Source organism: Centropristis striata, chromosome 2, assembly GCF_030273125.1.
Source record: "Centropristis striata isolate RG_2023a ecotype Rhode Island chromosome 2, C.striata_1.0, whole genome shotgun sequence".
Lineage (NCBI taxonomy): Eukaryota > Metazoa > Chordata > Actinopteri > Perciformes > Serranidae > Centropristis > Centropristis striata.
This window is the reverse complement of record NC_081518.1, coordinates 15,671,406-15,690,465: the sequence shown is the minus strand read 5'-3', so window position 1 is coordinate 15,690,465 and position 19,060 is coordinate 15,671,406. Positions and strand designations below refer to the sequence as shown.

The following is a 19,060-nucleotide window of genomic DNA, read 5'->3' as shown; positions in this document are numbered from 1 at the left end:
TTAAAATAGAAGAAACTCCAGCATATCATTCATTTTCCTCTGTACTTACACATTGAGCACTTTTTTTCTCACAAACCAGTTGAATTATTTCCTTTGAAATATCCCTTTCATGATGAATAATTAAAGCTACATTCTTGTAAAACCTGTGACTCATCTCTCCTCGTCTCTCATCGTTCTGTTCCCTAAAAAAATGGTTTTGATCCTTGTAGAATTTTACTGTTTTTTTCTCCGACTTTTCATTTCACGTTGCCTTGAAAAACATTTTTTTTTCCTTTTTTTTTTCTTCTAATTGGCTTAGAGGACATTAAGACTGTAACTTCCTAAAATGTCAACAAGCTCTGAGTGTGTATTGACGATGTGTGTGATTATGTGTGTGTGTTTGTCCCGTCAGGCGGTGATCGAGACTCTGTCAGTGGGGGCGACCATGCTGCTGCCTCCGCTCAGAGAGAGGATGGAGCTGCTGCACTCCCTGCTGCCTCAGGGCCCCGACAGATGGGAGAGCCTCTCCAAAGGACAGGTACCCTCTGACACCTAACACACACAAACACACACACACACACACACACACACACACACACACACACACACACACAGGCTTGTCACAATCACACATCTTTTAGGACGTTATGTTTTCCCAGAAACTATCACCACGATAGTATTGTTGTATCAATGTTGTTTAGTTTTTAGGGCCAGGACTTTAACGCGTTAATTAAGATTAATTAATTACACAAAAATTAACGCGTTAAAAAAAATTACGCATTTTAATCGCACTTATTTTTGCACCGCGGAATGTTTCTCACTGGATGAGTTTCAGGCGGACCGATTATACTGGAGCACCAACTAGCGTTCAACAACAAACCACAGTGAACATGAAGGAAGAAGCTGATGAGAGCGCTTTGGTTGGCCCCGTGGATGATGGGACATTTTGTTACAAAAAACCAACGAATGGAGGCGTTGATAAGAGCATGGTTGTGTTGCTATGCAACAAGGAATTCACATATCACCGCAGCACATCGAGCCTCAAGTATCACCTCAATGCAAAACATATAGCAGCTAGCGGCTAGTGTGCCTATAGCTAGTGTCTACCTACCTATAGGCTACCTGAATTTCTGAAATGTACTATATTTCTAAATATGCTATTGCTACACTTAATGGCAAAAGTTTGCACTGGTCTGTTGGGCTTGAACAAAAATAAACACTATTTTTGTTGCTTAAGCTTATGTATTTGGTCATTATTCAATGGTATACTAAAAATCCATGTGAAAAAAAATTATTCTCAGTGTTCTCAGGTCAAATATTTATATGAAATTAAAATGCGATTAATTTTGATTAATTAATTACAAAGCCAAAATTATAAAAATCTGCTTATTTAGATATGTTCCTATTAGCTAAGTACATTTTCAATCTAACTCATTTCTAACTAAATATTTTTCAACACCAACACTGTTTTTATGTTCAACACGGTCTGTTTGGAGTCATTCAGTGATGCATGATCTTCAGCCACTCGACTGCCTACAGAAAAAAAGATCCTGTCCATTTTTATATAAAATGAACGATAAGTCAATATAGTAATTATCGTGACAGGCCTACACACACATGTCAGGATCCACATGTAGAATCATAATCATGATTTAAATGTTTCTGTTTTGTGAGCATCAGTGGAGACACACTCTGTGTAGTAAACAAAGCTGTTTCAGACCCCATTACTCTCGTTGTTCCACATTTAAAGTAGGTCACCTCCACCACTCGTATACATTAATGTACTCAACGTTTGTATAGATTCACTGATGCCTCATTTGCTGCGAGAGAGATCTGGTTAGCTGCTGGGCTAATGGGTCGCTGTGTTTGGTTGTTCGCGTGGGCAGATTGAAAGGCTTCTGAGTGGTCAAAGTTTTCACAGAGAAGCTTCAAGAGCAGGTTCCACCTTCCTAGTCTGAACGGGACTCATTGTTCCCAGTAGGGATGGCCGTTTGGAAGAAACCTGCTAACTCGATTATCTATAACGTTAACAATCAATTAATCGATAATCGATGCATGTATACATAATAATTTCACGTCATAACGTTGTAACGTTATAACGATCATAGTGTGCTTACATTAGCCGGCGATCAATAGCGTGCTAGCGTTAGCGGAGTAGCACGACCAAGACCAACTCGGTGACGTTGAGAGAGACCAACTAAAACATGTTTCATTCATTTATTTGATTTGTTTAACTGCAATGTGATTGATACGGGCTAGCGGGCTAACGCTATGTATCATGGTATAACATGAAAATATCATTATCATGAAATAATGTGATAATTTCAAGTTATAACGTTATGAGGTGAAATTATCATTATCTTGAAATAACTTTATAATATCACATGGGTGTCCAGACATGTGCATCACTTTTAAGTGTCCTCTGGAAACACTTCTGATGTTTTGTGGTCTTTGCAGTGCTTTTTCTAAATGCGGCGCTTGTGTTGTCAGATTGATGAAGATGTTTTCTCAATTAGCTTGTGTTTTGTGTATTTGCATGTGTTTTCTTAAGTCGCAGCGCTGTGAGCTCTCAGGGCCACCGTACCCAAAGGCTCAGATTACAACAGTTTTAATATCTTGACTGGTTTTGATATCAGGTTGCATCACACACATAAGGAGAAACTTCACATATGTTCTCATGCACACACTGCAAGATCTGTAGATAATGGTGCATTACACACACAACAGGATATTATAAGATTATCGTGCCAGATGGAGCAACGCAGCACATCCAGAGACTGATAACGTGAGGAGATGCTGCTCATGGGGAAGCAGATGTAAACAAAAAGGGAGTTCAGTGAGGTGCTACAACCCGCTGTAAAAAGTCTTTGCAGTGAGAAAAACAAAAAATAAGAAGCCGGTTGTCTATTCTTCAGCGAAAACAGTCATATTTCCTGTACTTGGATTTTAAGTCCTAAATATTAAACGTATTAACACGTTTGGAATTATTTAAGTGGCCAAGATGAATCATGAACAGTTCGGGAGGTTTAAATCTGGATCTGTAAACCCCTCAGAGTACCAGATAGTCTGATACAGACCACCGTCTCAGACCAGATTCCTCCTCCAGTTATGCAGCAGAGGTGAATTGGGGATAAATCAGCCCCAAGCTTCTGTAGTTTGAGTCTGGCTTCCTTCAACAGGGACCAAACTCGGAAATGGATAGTTTATCATGATATCACATCACATAAAAGAAAAAAGGGTAAAAGAAGAAGTAAAATCAGGCAGTAATAACCTCAGCTGAGGCCAACTGTTCTCACTGACTGACTTGTTGACTTGTTGGCTGCACGTTGGCCGTGTTTCCCTGATTACTGAATGTCTGATAAACATCTGGTAAACATCTGGTGACCGACCTGCTGCTGGCCTCTGGATGAACCTCTGGACCAACAAGTTAAATGTCCAGCACCGATCGGTTAAAGGCTGTTTTTGGCTTTTAATTATTTGTTTTTACTCAGTTTTTTTACAGTGTAATTTGAACTAAATGACAACATGTTTTTAAAGAGAGACATGCAATCATACCCGTGCATAAAATAATAATAATAATAACTTTATTTATCTAGCACCTTTTTAAAAACAACAGCTTACAAAGTGCTTTGACAGAGAGCAGTTAATCACAAGGACAATGATGCCATAAGGACAAAAACAATTGTATTAAAAGAAAATATAATAAAAGACAGTGTAGAATCTATCACATTTCTGAGATACCAAGGAAACGTATCCTGATGAAGTAATAAGAACAGAATTAGAAGGTGAAAGGAGTAAAAGAGTAAAAAGTAAAAAACGACCAACATACATGAACTTGAACAATGACAAGTACAAAACAATATAATTCCTGATATATAAGAGGAGAAAAAAACGACACAGAGAACAAACAGAAGAAACATACAGTCATTGAATAAATTATTAGACCACCCTTGTTTTCTTCAAATTCTCGTTCATTTTAATGGCTGGAACAATATTATAATATTTTCCATGGTTTTCTTGATAATGATTTTGGTTATGATCAAGAAAACCATGGAAAATGTCTAGATATCAGCTCTTAAATGAAACTCTTATGAGCTATTTTTGTTGTCATCATTATATTTGTCCCAAAAAATGTATCTTAAGTTGTACCAGGCATTAAAATGAACATAAATTGAAGAAAAAGGGTGGTCTAATAATTTTTTCCGTGACTATATATATATAAAATACTAAACTTGCATACATATGGAAGAAGATTTAAGCAAAATAAGGGTGTTTCGGAGGAAATATATTTTCATTTCTGCCATATTTCCTCAAATTTATTAGCTTAAAGATTCAGGGAGAAAGTGATTTTTTCCATTATGAAAATCTTTTAATGATATCCCACCATTCTGCTATTTATGGAGTGCAGGCTTGTGTTTTTTCAGGTCAGCGCTCTTATTAAAATGTGTGTTTGTGTCTCAGAGGATGCAGCTGGACATCATCCTGACCAGTCTGCAGGACCACACTCACGTGGCCTCGCTGCTAGGTTACAGCTCACCTGCCGACGGCCCTGAGGTTCTCTCTTCAGGTCAGGGCTTCACAGCGTCTCCGGACCCCACCTACAGCGCCACGGCGGGACACCCTGACACCCACCTGGCGGAGATCCTGATGAAGACGCTGCTCAGGAACCTGGGCTTCTATACTGTGAGTAGATATTAGAAGAGCATAGAGTTCTACTCATAAGGCGCATTTCCATTCGGTACTTTACCCTCTAGTGAGCCGCTATGGGTGTGGCTTGGGAGAGAGGATCTGCCCAACTTCTCCGGTTAGTGGCTCAGAAAGTACCTGCCTCTGGTAGGTACTTTCTGAGCTGCTACTGACTAGTCGATGCTGATTGGATACGGTTTCGCGCATGCATGATTCATTTGCAGACTGGTGTAAACTGGGCGCTGAGGGGTTAACATCTCCTGCTCTGACTGCTGCTGAGAGAGACTGCTGCGGGAGGACTGGGCCGCTTGTGAGTGCCTTGGGACGATGCTACTCATTAAGAAGAGTAGGAACAAGTCTCCAAAAGTCTCCAATAACACCAGAAAAAGTCGCTAGATTTGTCGCTAGTTGCTTTTTTGAAAAAGAGTCTCTAGAGGGTCTGAATAGTCACTAAATACACAGGTACATCTCAATACATTAAATATGTTGGAACAGTCAATTTCCAGTAGTTCAAGTCAAACAGACCCAACCAAGTATTGAGTCATATAGATGGACATCTTTTTTAATATTCAAATTTCTTGAGACACTGAATTTTAGGTCTTCATGAAATGTAAGACATAATCATTATAATTAGAAGAAATTAAATAAATTAAGATATGAAATGTTTCATTCTGTGTGTAGTGGATTCTATATAATGTGTTATTTTCACTTTTTGAACTGAATTACTGACATGAATAAACTTTTCTATGATATTGTAATTTATTGAGATGCACCTGTAGAGACGAAGTCTCTAAGTTGACAACACTGCTTGCAGCATCGGTCTCCTCACATTCGGACTCCGTTGTTCAGCCGCAACAAAAGTACCTGTATGGGAACAGAGGCAGAGGGGAAATAACTACTGGGCGGAGCCAAAACTCAGATGCTTTCCAAAAAGTACTCAGTGGAAACACGCCTATTGATTTCAGCGCACGCCACTCAATAACAAAGCATTTTGGTGGGATCATTATGATCTATTTAGTATTGACAAAGGCAGGCATTACTCAGGAAGGAAGTGATCAGATAAGTCAACATATAACGCGCTGTTGTCTCTCCATCTCCCTCGCTTCCCTCAGCAGTGGAGAGCTGGAGGCAGAGCATGACTCATATATAATCCTTTGTTATTATCACCTGCTGCCTTTTCCCTGGCACAACAGTGGCTTGTTCCTGTGCCTCGCTCTCTAAAGACGGCATTTTATTGATTGCACCACACACACACACACACACACACACACACACACTGACACACACACACACACACACACACACACACACACACACACACACACACACACACACACACACACACACACACAGGCTGTTTTCAAGTGTGTGTGATTATGCAGGGCCTGAGCAATGAATGATGATTAGGCTGCGAGGCTTTCTGCATCTGACTCACTCCTTTTGGATTCATTTTCACTCGCTGCGTTTTTCCTTATTTGCCCTCCTTACTCCGTTCTTAATCTGTAGAGCTTCTGTTTCTGGAAAGTCACAAATGAATGGGAAAAAAAAGAAATATGCTTCAACAGAAACCACTAATGACATTTTGTTCTTCTAAATTTAAAGCTACAAAAGAATCCAGATCACAGCAGCGGGGCTGGAACAAAGCAATGATTCTGTGTAACTCATAAAGAGACTCCAATGTAATATTCAGCCTCTATATTTAGCTCATGCTCGCAGTTTGACATGTTACATTCCTGTTTTATTAATAGAAATGATAAGGGAACGTGTTAATTCAACAAAGGGATCCCAGATGTGACGATAAATCTAAAAATAAAATTTTTTAGGAGTATTTAAGAGGCTAATTTTAAGTATTTCCACATTAGGGTATAAAACTAATTCGTTTTGATGCTGTTTTTTTAATGCTGAATTAATTTAAAGGTATACTATCCACATTAAAATGTCAAAAAAAGACTAGCCCTGTGATATACAGTTATGGAAAAAAATAGTAGACCACCCTTGTTTTCATCAATGTATTGTTAATTTTAATGCCTGGTACAACTATAGGTACATTTGTTTGGACAAATATAATGATAACAACAAAAATAGCTGATAAGAGTTTAGTTTAAGAGCTGATATCTAGACGTTTGCCATGGTTTTCTTGATAATAACCAAAATCATTATCAAGAAAACCATGGAAAATGTCTAGATATCAGCTCTTAAACTAAACTCTTATCAGCTATTTTTGTTGTTATCATTATATTTATCCAAACAAATGTACCTTTAGTTGTACCAGGTGTTCAATTGAACAAGAAATTGAAGAAAACAAGGGTCTAATATTTTTCCATGACTGTATATTATGTTGAGTTATTGCAAATGTTCAAATCTAGAGAAATCTGTAGTTTTATTCATTTTATGCATTTCTTTGGTCGCCTGTCATAGGTGTTGTATAACCTCTGACTAAATCTTCAAATGTCACAGTCATATCTGCTTTATTTCACTGATTCATGCTCACATTTCCTGGCATGCTCCTTCATAATTAAAGCGTTTAAATAATAAAATATTGTGGGGCTTTGCAGGGAGGTTGTGTCTGTGGCTTTGTAAAGATTTCTCTTCTGAAAACACACATTTCCTCTCCTGTACTCAGTTCCCTTCTGGCTACAACAGTTTTCCATCTCTGATCATACCTTTGATACCTGCAATATCTGTGAACCTTAAGATGTATATAACACATTTTCGTGCCTAAATTAAACATCCCACGCCAATACTCTTTATTTATTAAATTATACCTTCATTTAAAACATTTTTTAGTTTTGTTTACCTTCTCTTATATCCTTTATTTATTTATTTATTTATTTTAATGTAAGTTTTATTTTAATTTTTGTTTTATTTTAATTTAATTTGGTTATTTAAACATTTTTTCCTTATTTTATTATTCTTATTATCTTTTAATTTTTAGATTATTTTAATATCACTAATGCTATTTGTATTTTATTTAATTTATTCTTTATATATATATATATATATAGATATACAATTCTTTTTTATTGTATGTATTGTATGTATGTATGTATGTATATATATATATATATATATATATATATATATATATATATATGTATATGTATATATGTATATATATATATATGTATAGAGGTATTTAGATATGTTCATTTTCCTGTCCAGAAATTGGCATTGAAACTGATGTACGGATCCATGCATGCCCTGAAAATTTCATTTTTTGTGTGTGTGTTTTGGTGTTTGATGCAGGATCAGGCATTCGGGGAGCTGGAGAAGAATAGTGACAAGCTGCAGCAGGGCACGTCCTCATCTGACAGCAGCCAGCCAGCTCACCTCCACCAGCTGCTGTGCTCCCTGCAGAAGCAGCTGCTGGCCTACTGCCACATTAACTCTGTCACCGAGGTACGGACACTCGGCTGAGTGTGTTTACCTGATAACAGCTTTATTATGTAGAAAAACTGTGTTTACACAATCCAAAAACTCTTAATGTAGTTATTTAAATGTCTTGGTGCAGAGCCATTAGCATCATGAGACTCTTGCAACACTGGTGAGATTACATGATTCAACATGTTTCAGTTGACTTGAAAGGCCTCATGATGTTCAATTTGATAAAGTTATTTACTCTTATTGCACATCCAATCTCACATGATCCTGTTCATGAGGCATAAAATGACATTAAGATGCCGATCTTGTGGTGGAAAAACACGTTTTATAACTGATGCATGAAACAAAGAAACTTCTAGTTACATAATTTTTTATTCAATTTAATTCAAAAAGACACTTCAGATCCTCATGTTTTTTTTTTCTGCAGAACTCCAGCAGTGTGGCTTTACTCCACAAGCATCTGCAGCTCCTGCTGCCACACGCCACAGATATCTTCTCCCGCTCAGCTGCTCTGATAAAAGAGAGCTCGTGGAACGGCAGCATACGAGAGAAGCTGCAAGGTGAAGAGGATCTGTTAATCTCATCTGAAGGCAGAAAGGCTTCCTCGTCTCTCACTCTGTTCCTGTCTCGACCCTCTTATCCTTCGCTTGTTCACCTTTTCATCATTCAGTAGTTCTGTTTCTGTGTTTATCTGTCGTAGAATCTCAGGTTAACTTCATGATTTGTTTTCCCCATTATTCTTCAAGCTACATATTCAAAGAAATCAGTTTAAACTGCATGAAACAAGATGCAGTCATGGAAAAAATGATTAGACCACCATTGTTTTCTTCAATTTCTTGTTCATTTTAATGCCTGGTACAACTAAAAGTACATTCGTTTGCACAAATATAATCATAACAACAAAAATAGCTGATAAGAGTTAAATTTAAGAGCTGACCATGGTTTTCTTGATAATGATTTTGGTTATTATCAAGAAAACCATGGAAAATGTCTAAATATCAGTTCTTAAATTAAACTCTTATGAGCTATTTTTGTTGTGATCATTATTTTTGGCCAACCAAATGTACATTGTGTTGTACCAGGCATTAAAATGAACAAAAAATTTAAGAAAACAATGGTATAATAAAATTTTCCATGACTGTATAAATAATCTTAATGATATATTTTGACAATACACTTTAGGATAATTTGCTCACAATAACTCTGTCCACCCATTTCCCCTAATATTTCACTTCAGATTTGAATTTAAAACTCCCCAAAATCTGAAATTGCTTTTCAGTCGATGTTCCTTCCAAGTTTTAAACTCCTGACCGTGTCTCTGTCCCCTCCAGATGTGATCTACGTGTCAGCCGCAGGCAGCATGCTGTGCCAGATAATCAACTCGCTGCTGCTGCTCCCGGTGTCGGTCGCGAGGCCTCTGCTGAGCCACCTGCTGGACCTGCTGCCTCCCCTGGACCGCCTCAACAGGCTGCTGCCTGCTGCCTCCCCTCTGGAGGACCAGGAGCTGCAGTGGCCTCTTCATGGTGAGCAGAACACAAAGAGAACCTTTACATGCATCAAACCATGTTGATGATTGGGAGTTTGCTGAAATTTGGAGGAAGGTAGAGGTCACTGATTTTGAACATAAAAAAATATTATTTCCTTACATTTTCTCTCTCTGCCTCTGTCTCTGTCTCTGTCTCTCAATTTTTTTCAATTCAATAGGGCTTTATTGGCATTAAAGTTAAAAAACAATATTGCCAAAGCACAAGTACAACCTTTTCCAAATATTTGGACAATAGACAATAACAGTAAGATATAAGAATCAATAAAACAAAATGGTTCCATATATATATATATATATATATATATATATATTTCTCTGATGTTAAAGGACTTGAAAGGACTCGAAACTCAAACTGCAGGACTTGGGACTTGACTTAAGACTTGCCGGTCTTGACTTTGGACTTGAGGGCAAAGACTTGAGATTTACTTGTGACTTGCAAAACATTGACTTGGTCGCACCTCTGGAGCTCTCTATACTCTCTATAATATATATAATATTATCTGTGATTTAAACTTTTTGTGACGGCCTTCATATTTCTGTGCAGCACATCTCATGCTCTCCTTCTACTTTATCTTTTCCAACTCTCCAGGTACCTCTGACTTTGCAGAGCCCGCCTCGGGGATGTCCCTGCCTCAGCCGGCGCTGTCCTGGGTGTGGCTGGTGGATCTGGAGAGGACGGTGGCTCTGCTGGTGGGCCGCTGCCTCGGCGGGATGCTGCAGGGCGCCCCCACCTCGCTGGAGGAACAGGACACGGCTTACTGGCTCAAAACGCCGCTCTTTAGCAACGGCTTGGAAATGGACATCCCACAGTTCAGTAAGGAGCCGACAGAGACAGGAGTTCTGCTGTAGCTGCAGCTTAATTTGAGTGGATACTGTTGATGAATGTGTTTCTCGTTTTGTCCTTTTTATTCCAATATTCACGCTTTGTTGTTTCCTCTGTGACCTGCTGACGTGCTGAATGTTTGTTCACTCAGACGCCTGCATCAGCTCACTGCTGGAGGCGGCGCTGTCCGGGAACGAGGAGCAGAAACCCTTTGACTGCACGCTGCGTCCTGACTTGAGTGTCCTGGTGGACCTGGCTCTGTGTTCCACGAAAGAACCGGCCAACAGCCTCTGGATCAACATGCAGGACTACGCCATGAGCAAAGGTCCGCCTTTAAACTCCCAATATAACAAATTCTATTGTCTCTATCTTTAGAAAAGTAACTGACAGTGTTTTGACTGGAATGTGTGTCCTGTTGCAGACTGGGACAATGCGTCTCTCAGTAACGAGTCCCTGCTGGACACTGTGTCCAGGTTTGTGCTGGCAGCCTTACTGAAGCACACAGGACTGCTGGGCCAAGCCTGCGGGGAGGGCAGGTACTGTAACATGATACATATAATATGTTTTCACAGTGTGAGCCTAAATTAAACATCACATGCCATAACTCTTATCTATTAAATTATACCTTTACTCTAAAGTATTTTTTTTACTTTTGTTTACCTTCTGTTATATCCTTTACTGTTATTTTATTTTTTTAAATGTACATTTTATTTTTATTTACATTTTATTTTATTTTATTTGGTTATTAAATTTTTTCCCCTTATTTTATTATTTTATTTTTAATTTTTAGATTCTTTTAATGTCATTATTGCTATTTGTATTTTATTTTATTTCTTCTTTTTTATATATACATATTTATTTAATAATATTAGTATTATTATTACTATTAATGATATTGCTGTTGTTTTTTTGTTAATTTTTTCGTCTTCTTAAAAAAATATTAATTCCATTATTACAATAATTACAGTCATGAAAAAAAATGATTAGACCATCCTTGTTTTCTTCAATTTCTTGTTCATTTTGTTGCCTAAATCATTGTCAAGAAAACCATGGAAAATGTCTAGATATCAGCTCTTAAATTAAACTCTTTTGAGCTATTTCTGTTGTTATCATTATATTTATCCAAACAAATGTAGCTTTAGTAGCAGGCACTAAAATGAACAAGAAATGGTTTGATTGATTTTTTTCCATGACTGTATCTGTTTCTCCATGTATAGAGGTATTCAGATATGTACATTTTCCTGTCCAGAAATGGGCATTAAAACTGAACTGCTGATCCATGCATGCCCTGAAAATTCTAACAAACAAAAACTGTGAAAACAAACAAAACCAGATAAGAATATTTCTATTTTCCCATCAGGTACCAACCATCTAAGTCCCTGGCGGAGGTCTATCGCAGTGTTTATAAGGTACGAAACCGCCTGCTGGCCTGTAAGAACATGGACTTCATCCAGACCAGATCCTCTTCGCGTGAGAGAAGGGTTAGTCAACAGAAGCTGCATGCACACACTTGTATTCAGTAATATGCATTTGTTAAAAGACTCTCGACCTACTTTCCTCTTTCTCATTAGATGCATAGTGGCTGCTCTCTTCATGAAAACAATCTTTTTGTTACATGCACTCACGGTTGTCATGTGTATTTGCATTTGGTCAGATTTCAGACAATCAGGACTTTCTGGACATGGACCCTCAGGAGCACTCGTTCACCCGCACCATCGACGAGGAGGCGGAGCTGGAGGAGAGAGCGGACCGCGAGCGAGAGGAGGGTCATCAGGAACAAGACGACGAGGAGGAGGACCGCGAGCACGAAGTCATGACGGCTGGAAGTGAGTTCACCTGCCCGGAGCTCCACGTTTACATGCTTTCAGTGTGCTTATCATGAGGAACATTATGGGTTAAATCAGATCTTTCAAGGCTTTTTTTATCCTGCCTGCTCTCGTTCATTCACATCCGTTTTATGACGATACTTAGTTCCTTCCTAAACTCTTAGGTTTTGCTTCATTTGCTTGGCGCTACAATCCTGATGTGTTTTTGTCATGTTGGGTAAGCTCTGGTGAAACTCAAGTCCATTCAGGTTACCAGTTTGGATGATTTAGATGTTTATTTCATAATATCCCGTAGGGCTGGGCGATAATGACCAAAAGTCATATCCCGATATATTTAGGCTGAATATATATATGATATAGGATATATATCCCGATATTTTTATTACAAAGTGAAAGCAAATGTTGAGTCATAGTCTAAACCAGATATAACATGTCACAAGTAGTTTTATTCAAACCGCATAAATACTGTATAACAACAGGCGTACCTTTTTTTAATGAAAGCTCCATAAAGGGCACATTTAAGTAAAATAATATCTTAGATAAAAGTAGTCTATGAAATAAAATAGGCCAATCTTTTTCTGAAATAAATATATTTATGTGAGAAAAGAATAATGAACATTACAAAAGAACTTCATATGACAAACTCTAGCAAGGGCAGCATTTATATAGAAAGAAGGAAAACATTTGAACTATATCTATATACACGATATGGTCTAATTCCATATCACATTTAGAAATATACCTATATTTTTTTTTCTATCGATGTATCACCCAGCCCGTCAGTTTGGGTCTAACTTCAATAGAACCGTTAACTGGCACTACGAAATTTTGACTGATAAAACAAAAAACAATATTTTAAAGGTTTGTTGCATTGTGAAAGAAGAATAAGCTACAGTATGGAGGTCATGGGTTTTACTGGGGGAGAGGCAGGTGGCTGTCAGAGGTAATGAGATGCTGAGGCAGCGATGTCAGCAAGCTAACAACCCGGGAGCACAGGTGTACGCTCTAACCATGTATCTCTGCAACATCCAAACCCTCTGAGGGGGGATTCTCTGGTGCAGCTCTCTCAGTTAGCACCAGACGGTCATGGAACAGTCATGGAAAAAAATATTAGACTCTTGTTTTCTCAAATTTCTTGTTCATTTTAATGCCTTGTACAACTAAAGGTACATTTTATTGGACAAATATAATGGTAACGACAAAAATAGCTCATAAGAGTTTAATTTAAGAGCTGATATCTAGACATTTTCCATGGTTTTCTTCATAATAACCAAAATCATTATCAAAAAAAACACATGGAAAATGGGTAGATTTTGTTTGAGATTTTTGTTGTTATTATATTTGTCCAAACAAATCTACATTTAGTTGTACCAGGCATTAAATGAACAAGAAAGCAAAGAGAAAACAAGGGTAGTCTGATAATTTTTTCCATGACCGTATTATGTTTTTTTTAATGATTAACAGGTGTAATCCTGCTAAACGTGGCTTCTGATATACATTAATTTGAGGGCCTAAGTGACACAAATACAGATGCATTTTAGTTACATCTCAGCTCATTTGCAGATATCTGATTGTAAAGAAAAAAAGCTTTTCATAAATAAATAAAAAAAACAGTTGGTCTAAAATGCTGAAGGCTGCTTTTTGATGTGTTGCGTTCGCATGAGCTTTGGTTCTGAACTTTGCACTCTTGTGAACCTGGATTGTTCAGTGTGGCTGCTGCTTGTCCTCTAACCCAGCATCTCGTGTGTGTGTTTTATTTGTGTATGTGCATCTTGCACCACACAGAAATCTTTCAATGTTTCCTCTCAGCGCGGGAGGTAGCTCGCAGTCGGGACAGAGAGCGGGCCAGCAGCAGCACCGGGCTCGGCTCCGGCTCTGTTTCCAGGAGCGGAGGAGGAGGTGGAGGAGGAGAGGAGGACGGCATCCTGTCTCAGGAGGGGAGGAGGGGCAGTACGGGGCTCCCGGAGGGCCAGGACCTGTACACCGCGGCCTGCAACTCTGTGATCCACCGATGCGCCCTGCTGCTGCTGGGGGTGAGCCCCGTACTGGGAGAGCTCACCAAGCAGAACCAGGAGGAGGGTCAGAGCCAGTCCGCCACGGGGACACAGGAGTGTCTGAGCTTCATGACCAGGTCAGAGTGCTGTCAGCACGGAGGGAGGGAGGGGATAAATCAAGATCCAAAAGTGAATTTATACACCAACAATTAAACCTTTACTTTAAAATGTTTTTGTTTTGTTTACCTTTTCTTATATCCTTAATTGTTATTTTATTTTTTAAATGTATGTTTTATTTTAATTTATGTTTTATTTTACTTTATTTGGTTATTTAAACTTTTCCTCCATATTTTATTTTATTTTTTTAAGATTCTGTTTATGTCACTGTTGCTATTTGTATTTTATTTCATTTCTTCTTTTTTATATATATATTTTTAATATATATATATATATATATATATATATATATATATCAAGAACAACATCAGTATGTGTTGAAAGATGATTCCCTCTTACGTGGTGATATATACAGTCATGGAAAAAATGATTAGATCATTGTTTTCTTTCATTTCTTGTTCATTTTAACAACTTAAGGTCCATTTGTGAGGACAAATATAATGATAACAGCAAAAATAGCTTATAAGAGTTTAATTTAAGAGCTGATATCTAGACATTTTCCATGTTTTTCTTGATATGATTTTGGTTTCTTTCAAGAAAAACATGGAAAATTTCTAGATATCAGCTCTTAAATTAAACTGTTATGAGCTATTTTTTTGTTATCATTATATTTGTCCAAACAAATGAACAGGAAATTGAGGGAAAACAAGTGTGGTCTAATATTTTTTTTCCATATATTCCTTTCCTGAGGCAAAGTAACTATCCTTGAGAATTTAAGGAAAGTTTCACATTTTTAAAACAACACTCCCCTGCCTGTATGAACACTGAAACAGGACATGAAGAGATCCCCTTCTGAAGAGATAAGAGACAAACTTTGCAGGTTTAAAGTGCATAAACAACTAAATAAACGAAGTCTTTCTAGGGTAGAAAAACATTGTTTGCGTTTCCTGGACAGTGTTTTCTTGCTAGGCTGCAGTGGAAAAAAACAGTAACACAAAGGGGGACTGTTACTTTGGAAGATTTAATTTGGTTAACTGCAGACTGCTGAAGCCTCAAACTAGCTCTTGCTGTTGTTTTTGTGCAGAACAAAGACTGCTGTATGGATTTTGTCCCCTATCTCTGACATTGGAAGCAAGGAATTCCTTTAGTAAGGAATCTCTTCGCAACCAGTAATAAGAAGAGGAATCATAACAGCAACCACAATCAGGCCATTAACATATCCGATTCTACAGCGAGTCCAGAGTCAGAGATAAGAGACAAACGCTGCAGGTCTCAAGTGAAGAAATGCATCCTCAAGTTCAGCCAAAGTTAGATTAATCAAATGGGTCATTTCTAGTCTTTCTGGTGCAAAATTCTGTTTGTGGTTCCCCAAACTGTGTTGTCTTGCTAAGCTGCAGCGAAAATCCATGAACACAAAGACCCTGTTTCAATTTAGTGTCGTCAGTGATCACTTGTGATCTGATTCCTCTTCCCCGCTCTGTATGTAAATGAACACGTACATCATTTCTATTTAAGAAACACCAAATGCGTTGCTGTTTTTTTATCTGTAAATCGGCCGGTTGCGATCCAAATCTTTCTTAGATACATAATAAAGTTTGATAAATGTCTGCATGGAGCCCAGCTGCATACAGATGTGCAGCTGACAGTTCCTCCTCTCTCCCTGAGCCACCATCCCATCCTCCCTCACTCACGTCCTGAGTGTCCTGGACACATCCTGTCTTCTGTTATTTTCCTCTTTTCATTTCTAACCGGCCCGTTTCAGTTTTTGCCTGTTCATGCCCGTTGTCTCCTCTCTTTCTCTCGTGTGCTCCTGATTCACATATACCTGTAAAATAAATGTGATATTATGAAAACATTACAAGTGAAAAGAAAATAGATGAGCGAAAAATGAAGTGAAAACATTGTAATAATTGCTCTGAGCAGAGCTGGACACAGTGGTCTATAACTTCCGTTTATATAAAGCGGTCAATAACCAAGTTATTAAAAAAAGAAAAACCCAAACGTCTGTGAGACCGTGTTGGCCGTTTGAGTGTACTGTGTACATGAGAAATAAGGCAATTGAAAGTTGTTGTTCCATGTTTATCACAGCACAGCTCACTTGTAGCGTTCATTTACAGAAACATGGTATGAAATTGTTCATTGAAATCAGTATGCACATCTAATGAGTATGTACTTCTGCTCGAGCAGGGGGCGGCAGTTGAGTAGGTGGTCTCTAATGTGGACTAGAGCCACAGACCCGTTCTCACGACTATCTGAATGTGGACACATGCAGCCTGAACCACCTCCCAATGTGGTTTTTGACATCCGATCTCAATGTGTCCTGACAGTGTTTTCAACTGTATTTTTTGAGCTGTCCACTTGTGTTCGGATCTCTCAGACCACATGTTACTGCTAAATGGAAACAGGGTCATAGAGTGAACTTTTTACCTAAACAACTGTAACTTCAGAAGCTTTAATGTGATAGAGTTTAACTTTACTATATGCATTTGTTTTTGTCAAACATTGGATTCTCTCTCTCTCTCTCTCTCTCTCTCTCTCACTCTCACTCTCTCTCACTCTCTCTCTCTCTCTCTCTCTCTCTCTCTCAATTCAATTCAATTGGCTTTATTGGCATGACGTAGCACTGTATATATTGCCAAAGCAAGCATCAGAAAAAAAGATAACAGTAAGGAATATTGAAAGCAATATTTACAATAAATTATTATAATTCTATTATTCATTTTAAAAGAAAAGAATAACTAATAACAATAAAAGAAAGCAATATTTACAATCATTGAATTACAATCAATATATCATTCATACAATCTAACTGTCACTATGTTGTTTCAAGACAAACTTGATAATTATTCACTTTTATATTTGAGCTCAGATTTGATTTGGAAAACAGTACCCACTATAATATAAGATTTAACCAATAAAACAATAAAATTCAACCCACTGCCAAAACATTTTTCCAGACCATAAGCTTGTGATGGTTACAAGATTAATACAGTAAATCCTTGTATTTTCTCTTGGCATGTAGTTCTATGAATGATTGAGCCCTCAGGCCAACAGGTCAAGGTGTGTGACTTTTCTTTAGTCAGGATTTTGCTGACTCCAGAGTTATCTTGAAACCTTAACCTACTTTTCAGTTTCAACAAGTTTCATGTTCACAGTCAGTTCAGTTCACACTCAGCCTGGAGCACCTTCAGAATGATAACGTGTGCATGCTGTTCTGCAGAGCTTCAGCTTCAGTGTTTCCCACAGAATTCGATTCTATTTGCAGTATCACACACACTGTCTTTAGTGGAGTGGTGGGAGTCGTAATAGCTTTTTAGATTAAAGTTTCATGTGCACAGCAGAGATGTTGGTAATGAAAAAGTATCATCCCTCGAACAAAAAAGCTCCTTGAATATGAATAAAAAGTAAAAATGAGAATCTAACACTGTTTGAACCGCAAATGTTACATGCAGCTGAACTTCCTGTGGAGTTTCTCCCTCATTATCTTTTAGCCTGTGATAAAGTTTGGGAGGACAAAAAAACATATTATTATAGTGTGAAAGCCACAGAATCAATGAATAGATAACAATAAGGAAGAAAACTTGCCATCAGAAAATAGAAAATCAAAGAACAAGGTCACATAATATCAACCTAAAGATAATATTATAGAATTGTAATCATTAAAAATGATAAATCAACACTCATACTGTCCAAATATTAGACTTAAAGTGTAAATAACCACTTCAGGTCTTAGTTACGCCCGTGAGACGCTGCTGAGACTGGAGCCTGCAGGGAGCCACTGCAGACAGCTGCAAAGATTAAAATAAAAGTGCATCTGCTGTGTGAGACATGAAAATAAAAAACATATCAACATGCCTGCAGTCTAGACACAGGGTGAGACATAAATAGTGCAGAAGGTAAATACAGGGATAAAATAGTGCACATTTGTGGTAGACGGATGCAGAAAGCAAAAATGCGTACATTTCAGGAATGCATTAACCCATTGAGGCCTGAAAAATCGCTGGGCGATTTAAAAATAAGCCTCTAATTTTCTGGAAATTCTGGGAAAAAAAGTGTCAACTCTTCTACTAAATAATAGATTTTTCAGCCTCTGTAGCAGATAGAAATGAAATTCAAAAAGGTATTTGAGAGCTTATACAAATACTACAAAACGACGTATCCGCTTTCCAGGCTTCAATGGGTTAATTGCAGTAAAATTGATATATGATATTTTTCTATCTTTAAATATCAGTTATCAGTTAAAGTTGTAACTGGTGTTGCAGCGCTATGACTGAGATGATTAATGAGTTTCTGTGATGTTCATGTTTGTAGAAGCGAGAGTCTGAGTGCAGAGAGCCGCTCAGTGCAGAGCAGCCCCAGCTACAGGCTGATGAAGTCCAGGAGCGAGTCTGACCTGTCGCAGCCCGAGTCAGACGAAGAGGGTTACACTCTGGTAAAAACACACTTATTTCACTCACTGTATTTCTGTGTTTATCATCAGCGTCCAAAGAGATGACAATAATGTAGGCCTGTCACAATAACTACTATATCGACTTATCGTTCGGTATATAAAAATGGACACGATAGTTTTTGTGGACTCGATAATTATTGTTTACATGCTTGTTTGTTTGCATAAGCCAGTGATTCCCAACCGATCAGGTGTGCCGTGGAAGATTATCCAATTTCACCTGATTGGTACTCTAAGTGAGCGGCGTGAAGTGAGAGGCCA

General features: G+C 38.0%; 1 protein-coding gene across 8 annotated transcripts in view; it reads left to right on the top strand.

Moving 5' to 3' along the window:
- The window catches only part of herc1 (HECT and RLD domain containing E3 ubiquitin protein ligase family member 1), a 108,565-nt gene that overhangs the window by 20,522 nt on the left and 68,983 nt on the right, over positions 1–19,060 (top strand). For 7 of the 8 annotated variants that reach the window (XM_059357515.1, XM_059357541.1, XM_059357533.1 and 4 more), the window contains exons 13-24: positions 392–517; positions 4,441–4,662; positions 7,912–8,064; positions 8,474–8,606; positions 9,378–9,569; positions 10,182–10,406; positions 10,567–10,740; positions 10,837–10,951; positions 11,776–11,896; positions 12,070–12,241; positions 14,027–14,372; positions 18,664–18,784. In XM_059357515.1, coding sequence (XP_059213498.1) covers positions 392–517; positions 4,441–4,662; positions 7,912–8,064; positions 8,474–8,606; positions 9,378–9,569; positions 10,182–10,406; positions 10,567–10,740; positions 10,837–10,951; positions 11,776–11,896; positions 12,070–12,241; positions 14,027–14,372; positions 18,664–18,784 — 2,100 coding nt within the window. The remainder of the gene's footprint in view (positions 1–391; positions 518–4,440; positions 4,663–7,911; positions 8,065–8,473; positions 8,607–9,377; positions 9,570–10,181; positions 10,407–10,566; positions 10,741–10,836; positions 10,952–11,775; positions 11,897–12,069; positions 12,242–14,026; positions 14,373–18,663; positions 18,785–19,060) is intronic. The other variant, XM_059357496.1, reaches the window with a different exon arrangement.